Source organism: Symphodus melops (assembly GCF_947650265.1).
Source record: "Symphodus melops genome assembly, chromosome: 1".
Taxonomy (NCBI): domain Eukaryota; kingdom Metazoa; phylum Chordata; class Actinopteri; order Labriformes; family Labridae; genus Symphodus; species Symphodus melops.
In genome coordinates this window covers 45,010,718-45,027,197 of record NC_136691.1, presented here as the reverse complement: position 1 = coordinate 45,027,197, position 16,480 = coordinate 45,010,718, and the positions used below count along the sequence as shown (strand labels likewise).

General features: G+C 42.6%; 1 protein-coding gene across 1 annotated transcript in view; it reads left to right on the top strand.

Annotated features, from left to right (window-relative positions):
• The window catches only part of znrf3 (zinc and ring finger 3), a 63,994-nt gene that overhangs the window by 40,357 nt on the left and 7,157 nt on the right, over positions 1-16,480 (top strand). The window contains exons 3-5 of the mRNA XM_079371368.1: positions 13,082-13,156; positions 15,374-15,505; positions 16,375-16,480. The exon at positions 16,375-16,480 is cut by the window's right edge and continues 2 nt beyond it. Coding sequence (XP_079227494.1) covers positions 13,082-13,156; positions 15,374-15,505; positions 16,375-16,480 — 313 coding nt within the window. The remainder of the gene's footprint in view (positions 1-13,081; positions 13,157-15,373; positions 15,506-16,374) is intronic.

Below are 16,480 nucleotides of genomic sequence, written 5' to 3'. Positions count from 1 at the left end.
GCGTCTTAGTGCTAAGTGGCTTTTGGACTCTAACAGTGTCTGGCATCTCAGCCGGAGCTGTAGAGAGGGTGTAGGGTTGTGTAAGAGAGGAATGACAGGGATATAGAAAGCACACAAGGGCTGCCTGCAGAGAAAGGTGTGAGTGTGCGTCTGAAGAAAAGAGAGAAACGCATGAAAAGGAAGAAATGGCAACAGACAGATGAGTGTGATACTGCGGGAGGGCGACTGGCTCCGAGCCTGCGGCCAGGTTAGCTGTCCTACACACTCAGGTGCGTGCTCGAGGTCGTCCTGAGGCCACGGCAATGCCAGGAGGGTGTCAAGCCAAAGAGCTTGTTGTAGAGAAACTTCAATGCTGGATTCAACCGGCTACATCTTGGCCTTGTTTTCAGATCACTTCTGAGACAGCATGTTCACCGAGAGGATTTCTGTCTGATTCGTTGGATGGTTTTGTTGGTGTGCGTGTACACGAGTCGTATTAGCTTCCACACTGTTTATCAGCCTGGAAAAAAGAAGAAGTAGAAGGCTGGCAGATCAGCTGGTGTTTTGATGCAGACGGCTGAATGACTCACTGCGTCTCTCTCATCACTCTCACTCACAGCTTTCATTTTTCATGCCTCCTTCTTCTCTCTCTGCAGAGACCTGAGTAAAAGAGAGAGCCTTGATAACAGAAGGGAGGAGGATTGCTTTAGTGTTTCACTCTGCGGTCTACAGAGTGTTTTGTTAGATTGCGGCGAGGCCGTAATAGTGATAGATTTGCTACGGTAGCTTTTGTTCCATACCTTTTGAAGCTCGTTTGTTAGTTAGTTTTTTTGTTGTTGTTTTTCTTCCAAGAGATTTTTGAAAGAAATCTTTTCACTGCAGAGCCATACAGATGCAGCGTATTGATAAGACAATTTTCCCAATGATTGTACTAAAATAATAGGGCTTACATTATTTCACAAAACTGGAAGTCAATATTTGGCTGTGTGCTCTGAAGTAAACTAGAGGCTGACCTGGTAATTTCATGAACCTATGAGCATGTCAGAGTTTACACTTCCATTCCCCCATTTTTTTAAGTTTTGTTTGTGAAATTGATGATTTCACAAACATCATTTATTTGATAATAAATTACATTTCACAGTCTTTGCTACATTTTTGTACGACGCAAAAACGTTTTTAGCTTCCAAATAAATGTTCAAGAAGCAAAACAAGATGTGTGTGTGTGGGAGGGGGGGGGGGGGTGGTTTACAAAAATTAAGCAATTATCTGCCCAGCTGAATTTGCACAGTGAGAAGAGGGGTTGAAGGGGTAACATCCACAAGCTAACTCTTTAGCTTCCTCTCCTTCTGCCCCTTGCCCCAAACATTCTGAACAAACACTTTAAGAGCACCGCAGCATGGAGGGAGGGATAGAAAGAGAAACTGAAGAAGAGAGGAGGAGCAGCAGGGAGAGAAGAGAAAAGACTGTGAAGCTTGGAGCACGAGGAGGGGGGGGGGGGGGGGGGGTGCCTGCCTCTCAGGCTCTCCTTTCATGTTTGTGTACGCCTCAACTTGCTGATATTATCTTGTCCGTTCTTCCTGGCGGGGTGTCGGGAAAGGTTTCCACTGTGTCCAGGAGGTGGTCTCTCTCTCTCTCTCTCTCTGTCTCTGTCTCTGTTTCTGTCTCTGTCTCTCTCTCTCTGTCTCTCTCTCTCTGTCTCTCTCTCTCTGTCTCTGTCTCTGTCTCTCTCTCTCTCTCTCTGTCTCTGTCTCTCTCTCTCTGTCTCTCTCTCTCTGTCTCTGTCTCTCTCTCTCTGTCTCTGTCTCTCTCTCTCTGTCTCTCTCTCTCTGTCTCTCTCTCTCTGTCTCTGTCTCTGTCTCTCTCTCTCTGTCTCTGTCTCTGTCTCTCTCTCTCTGTCTCTCTCTCTCTCTCTCTCTCTCTCTCTCCTTCCTTTTCTCTCTCTTTCTTTTTTCGCTTTCTTATGTCTCTTTCCCTCTGTCAACCTTTCATCCAGCCACCAACTTCAACACCCCCCCCCAACAACAAAAAAAAAAAGTCCCTCTCCTAAATCACTGCTTCACCACATTTCATGGCGTTTTGGAGGCGCCCAGGATCCCACTGCGCTCGTTGCCATGGTCACTGGGAAGCTCCTTGTGTCATGTGGCTCAAAGTGAGCCGTCCCTGGGCCGAATTACCCAGCTTTGAATGGGAGGCCAAATGACCATTATTAGACTTCACAGCTCGGGCCTCTATTTAAAGAGAGAAGAAAGGAGCCCTGGAGACTTCAGATGAGAGAGGGAGAGAGTGAAGGAAGAAAAGAAAGAGAAAAGAAAGAAGTAGAGAGGAGGGGAAGTGAGAGGAAAGCATACTTTAGGGGTTACATTGATTTTTGTTTGGTAATCACAATCGTTATTTCAAAGTCAGACACCAGCCTCGTATAAGGCTCTCCTGTCAGTCAAACGGTGTCCTCGAAAAGACGGGGCAGCGCCGGATCAAAAGCTGCACGGTGGAAAAAGTAAATCTTCGAAAAGATGGGACCAGACATCCACCCACGTCAGCCAAAGCCCTGTCTTTTCTCTCGTCGTCTTGTACTAAGCCCGTTGCTTTGTATGGGAATGTGCCTGCGTGCGTGAGAATCCTCGCGCTCTGCACCCCGCTGCGTATGTCAGGGCCATGTTGTCTCGATCGAGGGCCGCAGCCTGGCACGGAAACTGGAAACTGAAGCCCCCTGGTCCCCACGCAGCTAATCGGATGCCTCTTCCTACTACAGATGATTCCTCTACTTGGGGGAGGGGGGGAGGGGGGGGTTGAAAATGTCATCCTGCTCTCGTGGTTTAAACTTTCTTTTATGCTCTGCCAGGGAGGCAAGGTCTGTCCCAGCACAAGGAGACATAAGAGGTGGATTGTGAGGATGTGGGAGTGTTTGTGTGAGGGCGATGCTCTGCCCCTGCTCTGAGACAGTGAGGTAATGGAGGAAGAAAAACATGGAGATAGCGTAGGGGTGAAGAATGGAAATGCACCTGGAAGACAATGAAGGAAACAGTAGCTTTGTTCTTCTTCTTTTGAGGCCAACATAATTAAATGTAGATAAGACATCTGGATGGTGATACCCATGGTTAAATGTCATTTAAATAGTTTTTCAGTCTTTTCATCAGAAGCATCTTTGTTAGAAAGTCTGAATCTACCAAACCAAAAGTAGGGGACAGAAGAAGATGCAGACTACCTCAGAACTGTACAAGAGGATGTCATCTGTATCCCTGCTTGTATAGTTGGTTATTGAGAAATGTCTTGGCTCCAGGTCCTGACAAAAAGATGACATGAGGTTTATTAATTACATACATAATTAATTATGCACCTGCTTTTACAATCTTAATTGGGATATAATGAAAAGATAAGTTGTGTATAGATATGTTAGATGAATAGGTGGAATCAGCCAGCAGGAAGATATATTTACTAAATCAATGGTCTCCTGCCTTTTGTGACCAGTACAGCCTTTAATAATTAGATTTCATCACATTGTATTTTCAAGTTAAATTTAGTCTAGAGAAAAGTATCTTATGATTTAAAGAAATCTTTTTTTTTTTAATCCCCTTATTTTGAAAGAAATACTGTAGGTTTTCCTTTGGATGTTCTCATGTACTATCAGCGTCGGGGAAAAACGAGGTGAAGTGAGGAAGGAGGAGAAATGCGGCTTGTAGGGCAGAGTCCTGACCTGCCCTGCCATGTTTGCCCAGGGAAAGGAGACCACATGCAGCAGCAACGCCCCTCCATCAGCAGCACCATTTAATATTACAAGAGATTGGAGCAACAACAGCAACTTCTCTTTCATGCAAGCAGGGACAGAGTCTCCTAAAGCAGCTTCAAGGCAGAGAGAGATTAGAGTAAAACCGTATGATTGCAGATGTATTAAGGGAAGGAGAGAAGTGGCCTTTAAGTGAGACAGCCCGGCTCATCTGAAGTCTACATTTGGATTATGGTGCATTTTCACACTATAGCATCCAGTGTGTGCTGCTAGGATGATGTTTCCCCTGTATGTCTTGGGAATGCTAGACAGCTCAGCAACCAGCTGTTTTTGTCTTATCAGGCCAAAAGAGGGGAATTTGCAACCAATTACATTATTTGAATTTAAAGGTGGGGCGTTGCTGCATGGGCATGCTTTTCAGTCCGACAGCAGAATCTCAGCATAAAAAAGGGACTGAGGAATCACGATGTGATTCACGTTCACACTGCACTCTTACCTCTCTGTTACACTTCCTTCATTACATCAACTCCCTAAAATCTGCGACATGATTTTCCCGGACTCATCTGAATCCAAAACTCTTTTTTTCAAATACACTGAGGTCTGATAGTCCCCTTCTTTTAAAAAAAGGGGCTTTTGTTTGAATGCCTCCGCCTAACTGTGACACAAAATCACTACTTTTTAGTAATGTAGAAAAAAAAAGATTCTAAAACTGAAAAAAAAAAAAAAAAAAAGGAGCACTAGCACACCCAGATGATGCTGTTGAGAGTCGATTAACTCTTGCATGTACACACCTTAATCTGACCTAAACCGGCCTAGGAATTCTAAACATGCTCAACAGTTTCCTTGCCGGGCTCTGACTGGAAGTCGAACAACATAGTGAACATGCTTGAGTGAGAACCACACATTTTTGGACAGTTTATGTTGCGTCAGCTGAAGGAGTTAAAACGTAATCAAAGCACATGGAAGGAAAACAAATGGCTGCTTGCTGACTTGTTGGTCGAGTGTTTTGTACGTGAGGTTTTCGGTCAACAGAAAGAAGGTCAAACCGTAACTAGCAGGTGTATCAGATGCACAATGTCAACATGGACATAAATAAACTACCCGTTTGTGAAATAATAATAATGAATAAAAATGCTTCTGAGATGGGAAAAAAAAATCCTTTTACATAAAAAAATACAGGAGAAGCAGAGTGGAATTTTTTTGGCACAGTTTCACAAACTACCAAGGTGCCTGAGGAGTGAACGGACTGCAGAAGTCAAATAAGCTCCAGCAACACTTGTAGTATGAAGATCAATTATATTAACTATTTTCAGAACGACACGTTTCAGCTTGTGGCCCTCATCAGGGTCATGAAAAAATACACACAGAGGTGTGTTTTGTTATCCACTTTTTGTTTGTTTTGTTGCTTAGAGAGAGGTGGAGCAGGGTGAAGAAGGACAGACGGTAAGTGGGTCAACATATAAATCAATATAAACCATATTGTCCCACATCTTCTTTTAAAATATGAAGATGTAGCTTTAAAAAAAAAACTTGATGTATTGCATATCTTTTTAAAACGGGTCTACTCTTGAAAGTTGCAGAAGAAACATTTGAAGTTTAAGGTGCCTGGAGATTTGCAGTAGGAGAGCAAAATTTCTGCTTTTGTTGCTGCTTTCAACCCTCAAGTCTTTCCTCTGTGGCAGCATACGTCTCGTCAAAAATATGGTAATCGAAAATCAATAGAACTGGAAAAAGTATCTTCTGCCTTTGGTTGTTCCTTGAGCCCTGGGAAGCGAAACTATATCATATTCAGATTTAATATTCTCATCACGAGTTGTCTTCTGTCTCGTACATCAAATCCCAGACCTGCATGCATTAGAATATAAAACTTAACACATCATTTCAAAGCATTGACTTCCTGAAGTTTTCTGCCAAACATCTCCTGTCTGTTTAGACACCAGAAGGAAAAGAAGCACTTAAAAAGTAGTATTCTTGTCCGTACACGGAAAGCTTGTTTATTTTCCTGGGAATCACAAAGGGCCAGAGCCCAAAGCCGGTAAGAAAACAACATGGGAGGGGACAGAGAGGAAAAGTGGAGGAAATTTAATTAGCGGTTGTCCGTTCCTCTGGCCCCGGCGTTTTGGTCTTGGCAGTGCAGGGCTGTGGGCAGCGTGAGGAGACATGATTGAAAGGCTTGTTGATAAGGGGCTGTCTTCTGAGTCAGTGCATCTGCATCCATGCTCTTGTTTTGCGTTAGTGTGTGTGCCTGACGCTACAAGACATCAAACTGTGGCGGGAGACAGGAAATGCTCCCTGTTGTGCCCAGCAAGCAAGACAAACATGTTTCTTTAGAAAGAAAGATGTTTAAATTCTCAGAATTTCCCCAGAACCTTAAGCCCTGTGGGTCAGCCTTATTTATTATTTACCGTATCCTGACAACTTGCATTAGAAAAAACAATGTCCTGCTGTGGTGTATACAAATACATACGCTGGAAATGATGGAGGGTTGAAAGGAGGGACAGATTGGAAAGAGCTTAAATAAAACGCAAAGTGCTTCCTCAGTAATCCTTCTTCATGGTTATCAGTGATAATCTTTTGAATGTTTCATAATAGTTATGTGATGTTGTGAAATCCTGACAGCGATCGTGTAGGCGGGTCTTCAGGCGTTTATAAGCAGTAAAGGAGTTCTCTACTCAAATACATAAAATATGTTGTCATTGCTTTTTCAACAACTGGCAATGGAGTTTTTTTTCTTTTTGAAGTATTTATTCAAAAGTTTGCACCAGGTTTTTTCTACAGCCTATGCTATTCAACGAGAGCGACGGGAATAGTCATTTTATTCCCCGTATTTCACATCCCCGAGCGGGGGGGGGGGGGCACACAAAATGATTTATACCTGCAGTAATCGGTATGCGCCGTAAGTCTAACCCAGGGATTAAGTATTTAGATCAATAAAATAAGAGTGATCGTGCTTAAAATGAGAAGAAGAAAACAACAACCAAAAGGAACACTTTCCTGATAAACAAAGAATAAGAATTGACAGCACATGACCGCTGTCAATAATTATTTTCTGTCTTTACTGAAACAGATTTGAGGTTTTATACCCAGCCTGTTTAAATTGATGATTAAAGAACAACAAGAAGTATGCACCCCTTCATACCACTTCCTGTATTTTGACAGTAGTTTGCAGTAAACATTGGGGTCGGTGGGGGGTAAGGGTCAGGGAGACACTTTATCTGGGTCTCATGATGAGGGAGAGAAAGACTGCTCCCTGCCCCCCCCCAACTCTTTAATGGGGTTGGCTCTTTGCCAAGTTCCACTGCCGGTGCCCCTCAGATGTGCCTCCTCATTCACACAAACACACCCACACACACATTTTTATAACACAATTCACTTGTATAATTCTGGTTATGCAATGGTTGGTGAATGGCCACCCCACATTGTGCACTGAGTTGGGAAAGATGAGCTGGAGATGGGAAAAGAACAATCCGAAAGAAAACAAAGAAACAGATTTGTCCGACTCTGAGATTTTGAACATTTAAAGACGAGTTCCCAAGTGAGTTGTTTTTTTGTTTTTTGTTTTGCTGACATTGTCACCTTTAAAAAAGTCTATTCACACCTATTTATGGATTTTATGGATCATTCACTAGCTCTGTCTTCCATTTTGGTGTGTGTGTGTGTGTGTGTGTGTGTGTGTGTGTGTGTGTGTGTACGCATGATGTACACGAGAAGCAGGGTCGGGGATCGGTGTACCTGGGTCGGGTCTTGTCTTTGTCTGATAGTGAGGTCATTACATTCGCCCCAAATCTTCTTCTGTATGTCCCCGCTGGACTGCTGTACAGTTTACCCATAGTCCCCTCTGGTTGTTCATATTGAGGCACTGTGCCAAAACACAACCTCCAAGCCTGCAAGTGAACATGCCACAGAATGTGCTCTACGTCAATGCAATGACTGCTGTGCCAGTGCTGTGAGGGGGAACAGTAGGGACTTGATGGATTACTTCCACATCAAAAAAAGTTCTTTTTTTTTTTTTTTTCTCCGTGAGCTCTTATAGCCATGTAGACTGATTGAAAAGATGCACAAGAGTTAACCACTTTGCCTAGCACCTATCTTTTTCGTAGTTGAAGAAAAAGGAAACGACTACAAAGTAACTTTTTATAGGTAAATGGAGCCCCAGCAAGGTGACGCGATCGCCCCCAACATGAAGCTAAAGTAAGCAGGTCTGTGTTCACTTTCTGTCCCAACCTCTTATCTGCACTTTGATATTAACAACACTCACTGAGCTCACTTAGAGCCTCAAGTGATTCCTCCCCCGAGTGTGTTTACGCTGGTGAACTGTCCGTTTACATGAAGGTGGCTTACTGCAGAGGAAGACGTCCCCGTCCTTCTCCATAGGTGTGACACATAAGTGGATTTTTACGTGCTTCGTCATAAAAAAAAAGAAGGAAATTATGCAGCTGAAGGAACGGGGGCCTCAGATGTCCCAGGAATGGTATAAAATGCTCCAGCTGGGGACTTAACAGCATTTAGATGAATATTAAACAGAAATATGGGCGAGTTCAAACGTTCAAGGAGGTAGAGGAAGGATAGAGGAACAATGAAAATTCACCAGAGAGTGCTTGTACTTTTAGTTTTACCTCTTTTTAACCTGAAATTGAGGACTGAACATTTTACTCCTGAGAGTGAGGGAATAATCTAAAGAAATGACTCATGTTAGGGTTCAGAAGGTTACCATAAGATTGTGTGATAGATGTGTATGCAAGGAATCAGAAAAGTGATTATTCCAGTTCGAGTCAAACCAGTTCACGATTAATCAAACAGACGGTATGATTACATCAAGTCTGTGTAAACAGAATAAAATGTTGTGACAGATTTATAGTCTGTCGGTGATGTTCTATCATCGAACAGAAGGTGATCTTGAAGATGGTGAGTAATATGCTCAAGATGACTTCATTTGCAAAAAAAAAAAAAAAAAAAGCGCACAATGATACAGTAGAAGAAACCAGGACGAGCATACTTCTCATTTCTTTCCCCGGGCTGCACGAGCTCGTAATCGGATGACGCACGGCCACGTCGAAAACTTTGATTTTATTTTAGCTGAATGTAAATAATGTCTTGGCGCACATGTGAGGGAGCGAGGGCAACCACATATAAGAAAGTCCATGGGAGAAAAGTATGCCTTTATCTTTTAATAAACCGTAAAGCCAGGAGGCAACATGAAATTACAGCATAATAGCAGAGGAGAGTCTTCTGAAGGCTTAATTGCCTTAATTATAGCGGTGTAGAGAAAGCGAGAGAGGGAAAAAGGGAAGCAGGAGGAAGAGGAGGAGGAGGAGGAGGAGGGGAGCATTGAAGAAGAAAGTAGCAAGGAAAGTGTGATAGTAGGAACTAGTGCATGAGCCAGATGTTGCAGGTGTAATCCAGGTGTGCCTGTCTGTATATGAGCACAGAACCTCTGTGTCTCGTGCATACGCATCCATGTATACACTGTGTTGTAGATGCCCGTGTGTGAGTCTGTGTCTGAGTGTGTTTATACTTCCCTCCACGAGATTGATGAAGTGAGCGCTACGCTGAGAAAAGCCTCTTTCAGGCCAGTGAAAACGTCTCTCCCTCAGATCTTACAAGCTGGCAGGCTCACTTAGGGATGCTAAACATAGCTTTGATTTTCCTCTGTGTCTAGACCGAGTTCTCAGTCAGTACCCTCTGCTGCGGTTTTCTCTTCACTCTGGGAAGATTGAACCCTAATTCTCGTGCCTCCGAGCCAGTGGGAAGTTTGTTTAGCTTGCAGTGTTGTGAAGTACCTGTGAAACTGCCCTCAGTGTGGAGTGCAGGTTAAGAGTTCAGCAGATTTTTGAGGATGGACGACTGATGAATCACTCATTTTGGGAACAAGAGATCCAGTTTCACAATTTTCCACTTTTTATTGAATCTATTTGTTTTAGAGATACCTTAAATAAATGTTGTTGTATAAAGTTTGACATTTCAAAATCAGTACTTCTTTTTTTTTTTTTTTTTCTTCTCTAAGATGACAAATAAATTTGGTAGTTGGGATCCAGAGGTCAAATTTCAACTATTGCAAAAAGTCCCTATTCCAAGTCAAATAGCCGCACTGAGTCCAAAATGATAGTTATATTGTTACTGACTCATGAATATCTATTTTGTTACTGTAAGGTTGACAGTGAGCCACTTGTCAGTCCTCTATTTATAATCTGAAACAGAAGCCCATTAGATCCCAACAGGACAAAGCTGCCTCATAAAGTCCTCTGATCGCTCGCTCTGATCTTTCTCCTTTTTTTTTTTTTTTACATATATATGTTATATCTTAGATTTTTGGAGCCAAAAAAGTTCAGAAACCATCTGAGGTGATGAGCTGGAAAATGTCTCCTTCAGGTCCAAATCTATCGGCAGCTTTTCTTATTTGATGTCACAACAAGACCTGGCTTGTAATCACACGCTCAAAAGATCCACAAAGTGTTGTTTTTCTAAAAAAAAAACGTTTCTTCTTTTGTCTGTAAAGTAAGTGACTTCAAGAATAAAGTTATGTTGAACGTTAATTTAAAGTGAGACGTTCTGCTAGAAAAACAAAAGTGTCTTCTTTGGAGTCTGACAATTGAATAAGTGTTGGATGTTGGATTCCTTGAGCGATAACATCTATGTGTCTCACAGATTTTTTTTCATCACGATCGAGGAGATTGAAATGTCGTCTTTCATCGACCTCACTGTGTAAAGCTTAATGAACAGACACTAGAGGAGTGAGTGTCATACCTTTTACACTGGAGCTCTGTGACCACTGAAGTATTTTCACAGTCATAGTCGGATGTATTAATTCTCTCTTTGTTCTTCCAGTTTGTATAGGTACTTTATTGGTACTCTTTCATTTTTTTTTTTTTGGTTTGGGAAGAGATGTGTCATGATTTTTTGGAGTGAAACAGTTTCCCTCTGGCTGCATTTTTTGTTGTCATCAGACAAGTCCCTGCACTGCAGCTTGGGCCTGCCCGAGTGGAGATTCTTTAGGAGGGAGATCTCTTTCTTCTCAAAGCGTCTTACCGAGAGCTATTAATTATTAACCGGGAGAGCTAACATCAAAGGAGCAGACTAGTGCTGAATTAAATGGGGGCTGGAGCCTGGCAATGTGAAGCTGAGAGAGAGAAAAAAAAAAACTGGGTGAGAGGGAAAAGCAGAGCAAGATTTTCTCTGCTTTTGAACTTTCTCTAAGTCCAAAAAAAGAAAAAAAGAACAAAGTTAAAAGCGAAAGAAAAGAGCGATGTTAGTTTATGTAAAGGAGGCCGGGCAGAAGAGAAAGTAGAAGAGCTTGTATTTATAGTGTGCCACTGTTTTTGTTTTATTTTTTTGTGTTTTTTTTTATTTTTTTATGTCTGAGTCTTTGACAAGGCTTCGTTTATACTGCTGGGAAAGCTTGAGTCAGTTTGCAGGGTTAATTAGTCTGTAATGAGCTCTGAAAGCCTGATTCATAAACATCTTATCTGTGGATTAAACCGAGAGGAAATCTAATTCAGACTCAGCTGTAACACTTCAGAGTCAGGCTGTGTGCTGACTTACTCTGAAAGCTGAATTAGCAGTGAATGACAAATCACACCCTTTATATTAAAGCTCTTGTGTTGGTTCGGCCCTGCTGTGATTTGTCCACACAGCATACCCACACACCCTATACATCCAACATGATCTATATGAAGGGTCAGTGTTCACATTGATATTGACTGCTATTGATTCTGAATTATTCAGGTGGTGCCTGTTCTGTTTAAGTGTTTTATATAAAGATAGAAGTACTGTACTTTGAACAATAGAAGCACATCGAGCAGAGACGATATCTCAGCTTCATGTGTTGGAAAAGCTGCTGTTTATTTAGTCACTCACCTCTTTGTACAGACTTAGTAATGTTAGGCAGGTAGTGTAAGGGCAGTACTAATAAGGTGCGTTTGAGATGCAATAACTCTTTGTAGTAGTATAGTCCCTCTGCACAAAACGCAAAAGTTAATAACAGACATGCATATGGACGACAGGGAAGGAGATTTTTGGCACATCAAGATCGCATGTACATTGTTTTTGTGCCAGTCTGGACACAAAAAGCCACCTGAAATCTGATTCAAACAACACACAGGTGGTTTTGAATGCAACTCAAATCAGATTCCTACAGATCCGATTCATTCATATGTATACTGTATATAGATTGCTAATTGCCTCTCACCAAGACGAGTTCCTTTTATATGTAAATGTACTTGGCAATAAAAACTATTCTGATTCTAAAACACATTACTATTGGATGGATCCAGCTGGTGCTCTTTTTCTTCCGTACAGTCTACAATCAAACAGGTTTTCGATGTGCTTTCAGTGTACAGTTGTGAAGCCCTCTCTCTTTTGTCTTTGGCCAAAAGATGCAGAAATCTACTCGACATCCCATCAGTCAGTGTTGCTATTTAAAAAAAAATCTGTATTACGAGTTGTGAAAACAGCACATCAACAAAACTTCATTGCACATATTTTCTCTCTCTCTCTCTCTCTCTCGCTCTCTCTCTCTCTCTCTCTCGCTCTCTCTCCTCTGTGAGTGCCCGCTGACTTCTCCTCTGACTCTCTTCAGCCACTCCAGCAGAGTCACAGCACTGTACATTGTCACTTTGATCTTCACCCCCCACCCACCCACCCATCCCGTCTTCCTGCAGTTATGAAGAGCGCTGGCAATAACCCAAGGGCACTTGATAATACCAGGATATGATCCCAGCTGCGCTATTTTAGATCATGTAGTGCAGACATCAAAACGCTGTCTAAATAGGGCGCCATGAATCAAGCAGCAGGGTGAGAACAGGTTGTAGGGCAAAGCAGGATTTAAGATAAATAAACTTTTTTTCTTTCTTTTTTTCCCCCCCAGTTGTGGGGAAGCCAATTTGGATTCTGCGTGGAGATACTCAGGGTTCTGCAGATCCAAGCATTTCCTTTATCTTTTGCCTTTAGCAGGAGTCTTCAAAAGAGCTCTGTGCTGCTGACTTTCCCTGCTCTTCAGATGAAAGAAGCTCACTTTTTCAGCAGCTGGAAATCCTTGATAACTTGATTTAACTTTCCTGAGCGTGCGCGCCAGAATTCCTTTCACAATCCAGCTCAGTGTCATGCAGGGTTGCACTACATTGCATGCATCGTTTCTTTTGACCGAGGGATGAAATTGTTTTTTAGTAGCATCATGAAAACTTCTGAGAAATGGAGAGACACTGACGCCATGTGCAACTTAGCAACCCATTTTTAATGCGCTGTTTACTTCTTGCCTCTTTCTTTTTTGCTTTTCCTTCCTCATTTGCTCAATCCGGTCGAGCTGCACGTGGTTACAGTCAGGCAGAGAACTCCCTCTAGTGGTCTTATTTGATCTAATCAAGTCCCTTTGCTGTATGTTTGCAGGCGAAGAGAGCGGTGCAGCGGGGAGCCACAGCCGTCATCTTTGACGTGTCGGAGAATCCAGATGCCATCGACCAGGTTTGTGCTCACCTAGATTCACCCAAGTGTGTGTCAGTAAAAGATGCTCCTCTTTTCACTTTGAAGAAAGCTCAGCAGCCGCGTGCCATGCCCTTCTGACTCTATACGCTGTTTGTGCAAACAATGTGCTTTCGAGCTTCAGTTCTGCTCAAAAGCATGCGGATCAGCCTCACTCATTCAACCTCTCTGGGGCCTTTTGAGCTCTTTAACTTGTGTTCCTGCTCTCTTTGAGGGCTGAAAATGAATATCCTGGGTTCAGCTTTCACTAGACCGTGACCGAACTCTCTCAGTTGAGCTCATAATTGCACAGGTAGCACACATGACCTCATCTTGAGACTATGGACCAGTCTCTCTCTCTCTCTCTCTCTCTCTCTCTCTGTGTGTGTGTGTGTGTGTGTGTGTGTGTGTGTGTGTGTGTGTGTGTGTGTGTGTGTGTGTGTGTGTGTGTGTGTGTGTGTGTGTGTGTGTGTGTGTGTGTGTGTGTGTGTGTGTGTGTGTGTGTGTGTGTGTGTGTGTGTGTGTGTGTGTGTGTGTGTGTGTGTGTGAGCTTACAGTAAGAACAAAGTGCATTTCATTTCTTCACACACCCAGACGCTCACATTCCTCCTCCTCCTGCTCTTTTCTTGCTCCTGTGTCACTGCTGTTTAGAGGTATAATACAAGACTTTGCCTTTGTCACAAGAATTCTCCTGTGGTATTCATCCTTGCCACACCAGGCCTGGACTTGCAGGTTTTTCTTTTTTCTCTCTCTCTCTCCCTCCCTTGCCTCCTCTCCTCTGCCGCTGGGTTGTAAAGCGCGTAGCTGAAAGATAAAAGGGATTGCGCAGAGACCACATGAAAGGCAGCGCTGGGCGGCTGTGTTAAATTCCCCCGAGAGGCTTTTCCAGTCAGAGCTGCCCGATCAGCACAGACAGGACCCACAAGGCCGAGGGGCAGGGAGGAGGAGCTTGAGGAGAATTAAGGTCCCGGTACCAAAATGAGTTAATTATTATTAACGTATGTGAGGTTTTGTTTTGGGAAAAAGTTTGTGATGAACTTTTGAAACATGTTTTAGATTTCATAGGTATACGTCTCAATGCTAAATAGTTTAGGAAAGGCTAAGCTGAAGTCTTGGAGTCTTTTTTTTTTTTTTTTTTTTCAAAGCAGGAGAGATCAAAAGTTTCAAAGTCTATACTTTTAAACCAGAACATAAAGCGTTCACTGGGGAACATGACGACAGAAGAAGAAATAGAAAATGCGAATATCCTCGGTATTTCCCTTGGGCTTTTCAAATTACAGATTCCAAGCAGCAGACGAGAGGGAGAGGAGGAATAAAGGAGCATGTCAACTCCCTCCCTCCCTCCTGAGCTTCCTCCGACAAACTGCGACCACAGTTTCCATGTCTTCAGCTTTGAGGTCATTTTCTCCTGATGGTACCAAAGTGCACACAGGAAGAGGTTCCCAAAGCTTTTCCCTGAACGACCCCTGAAAAGTCTTCTTTCGTGACCCTGCTGTCGTATTTTGCACGTTTCATCGATCCTCTTTTTGAACATCAACAATCCGGTCATTTTCAGCCATGTGCTTCATTAAAAGCCTTCAGTATTACAACGTTCACACCGTTGCCTTTCAAGTGTTCAGTCTTTAGTAAAAATGATGAAAGGGTATTTTTCCGCAACGCCTTTGTGTCTGCCCTCTGATATCAAAGACGCTTCCGTCTGGGCAGAACTTTGATAATCTGATGACACTTTGATTGTCTTTTATTTTTATTTTTCAGAGGTTTATTTTTGTGTCTTTTTTTTTGCCTTTATTTAGAGACAGGACAGTGGATAGAGTCAGAATTCAGAGGGAGAGAGAAAGTGGGGAATGACAAGCTTGGAAAGGATCAGACTTGAATGCAGGCCGCCTGCTTTGAAGACTGCAGCCTCCGTACATGAGGCGTGAACTAACCACTAGTCTACCTGTACCTGGACTTCAGCTTTATTCAATGAGGGATTTATGTCATATTATGTACATGTAACTTTCACTTTTTGTCTTTTTTTTTTTTTTTGATTAATTTGAATACTGTCTGTAAAGCCCAAGAAATGAAAAGTATGTAGAAGGTCAAAGAAAGATCCAGTCTTATTTTGAAGATTTAACCGAGCTCAAAATGATGATGAAAAGCAGATAAAATGCGTATTTGTTTTGGGAATCTGTGCCTGATGTGTTCCCGTCTCTCTCCCTCTCTCTCTCCTCTCGTCAGCTCAACCAGGTTGCAGAGGATCCTCTGAAGCGACCGGTGGTTTATGTGAAGGGCAATGACGCTGTTAAGTTGATGAACATCGTCAACAAGCAGAAAGTTGCTCGTGCACGGATACAACACAGACCACCGAGGGTAAGAGCTCAAACCAAAACCCCGAAACCACCCGTATGCATGACATCCGTGTGTGTGTGTGTGTGTGTGTGTGACTAATCGAAGGCACATGTGAAGATCATGAGGAAGAGGTGAACATGCTTGTGAGGTCAAACAGCACTGCGATGTTTCTAGATGTGAAGACAAATGAAGATCTCCAGCTGTGAAATGTGACCCTTTTTTTTCTTCCTCTTTTCACTCTCTGCCGCCCCGAGGCCGAGGTCCTTTTTTTTTTTCTTTTTTTCTGAAGCACTGCGGGAGATTAATATCATCCGTTCAAAGAGCTGTTTGTTTGGAACAATTCGATAAGAGACCAGCACACTTTGAGGGCAAATAACTTGACATAATGAATGCCCGAAAGAAAGAACTTTGATGAAGAATAAAACCCTTAGATAATTGGATATCATCGGAAGGATCTGACCTTTCACATCTTTTTCTTCTCCTGCAACTAAAGACCTTTTTCAGTACTAAAACTAGAGTCTGAAGATTGATCATTCATCAGACGCTACTGGAAGTTACACTCCCATTAAAGATATTTCAGCATCAGCTTATGTTTTCTTTCATGTCCCGAAACGTCAACTCGTTTACAGAATATTTAACTGTAATGTAGAAAACAATGCTTTTAGTGATATAGGAATAGTGTCATGTACTTGTTAGTCCTGGAGAGAGCTCTTGAACACAGTATGGTACTGTATGTAGGACAGTGTCAGCTATAATTACACATTCTTAACAGTCGGTGAATGAATTGAACATGTGACAGCTAATGTGACCCTTTTAGTAGCCACGTTAACCAGCTGCATGTGAAGATAATTTGACAAATGTTGTGTCTGTCGCCCTCCTCTTCTTCACAGCAGCCCACGGAATATTTTGACATGGGCATCTTCCTGGCTTTCTTCGTGGTCGTGTCACTGGTTTGCCTCATTCTTCTCATCAAGATCAAGCTCAAGCAGAGGAGGA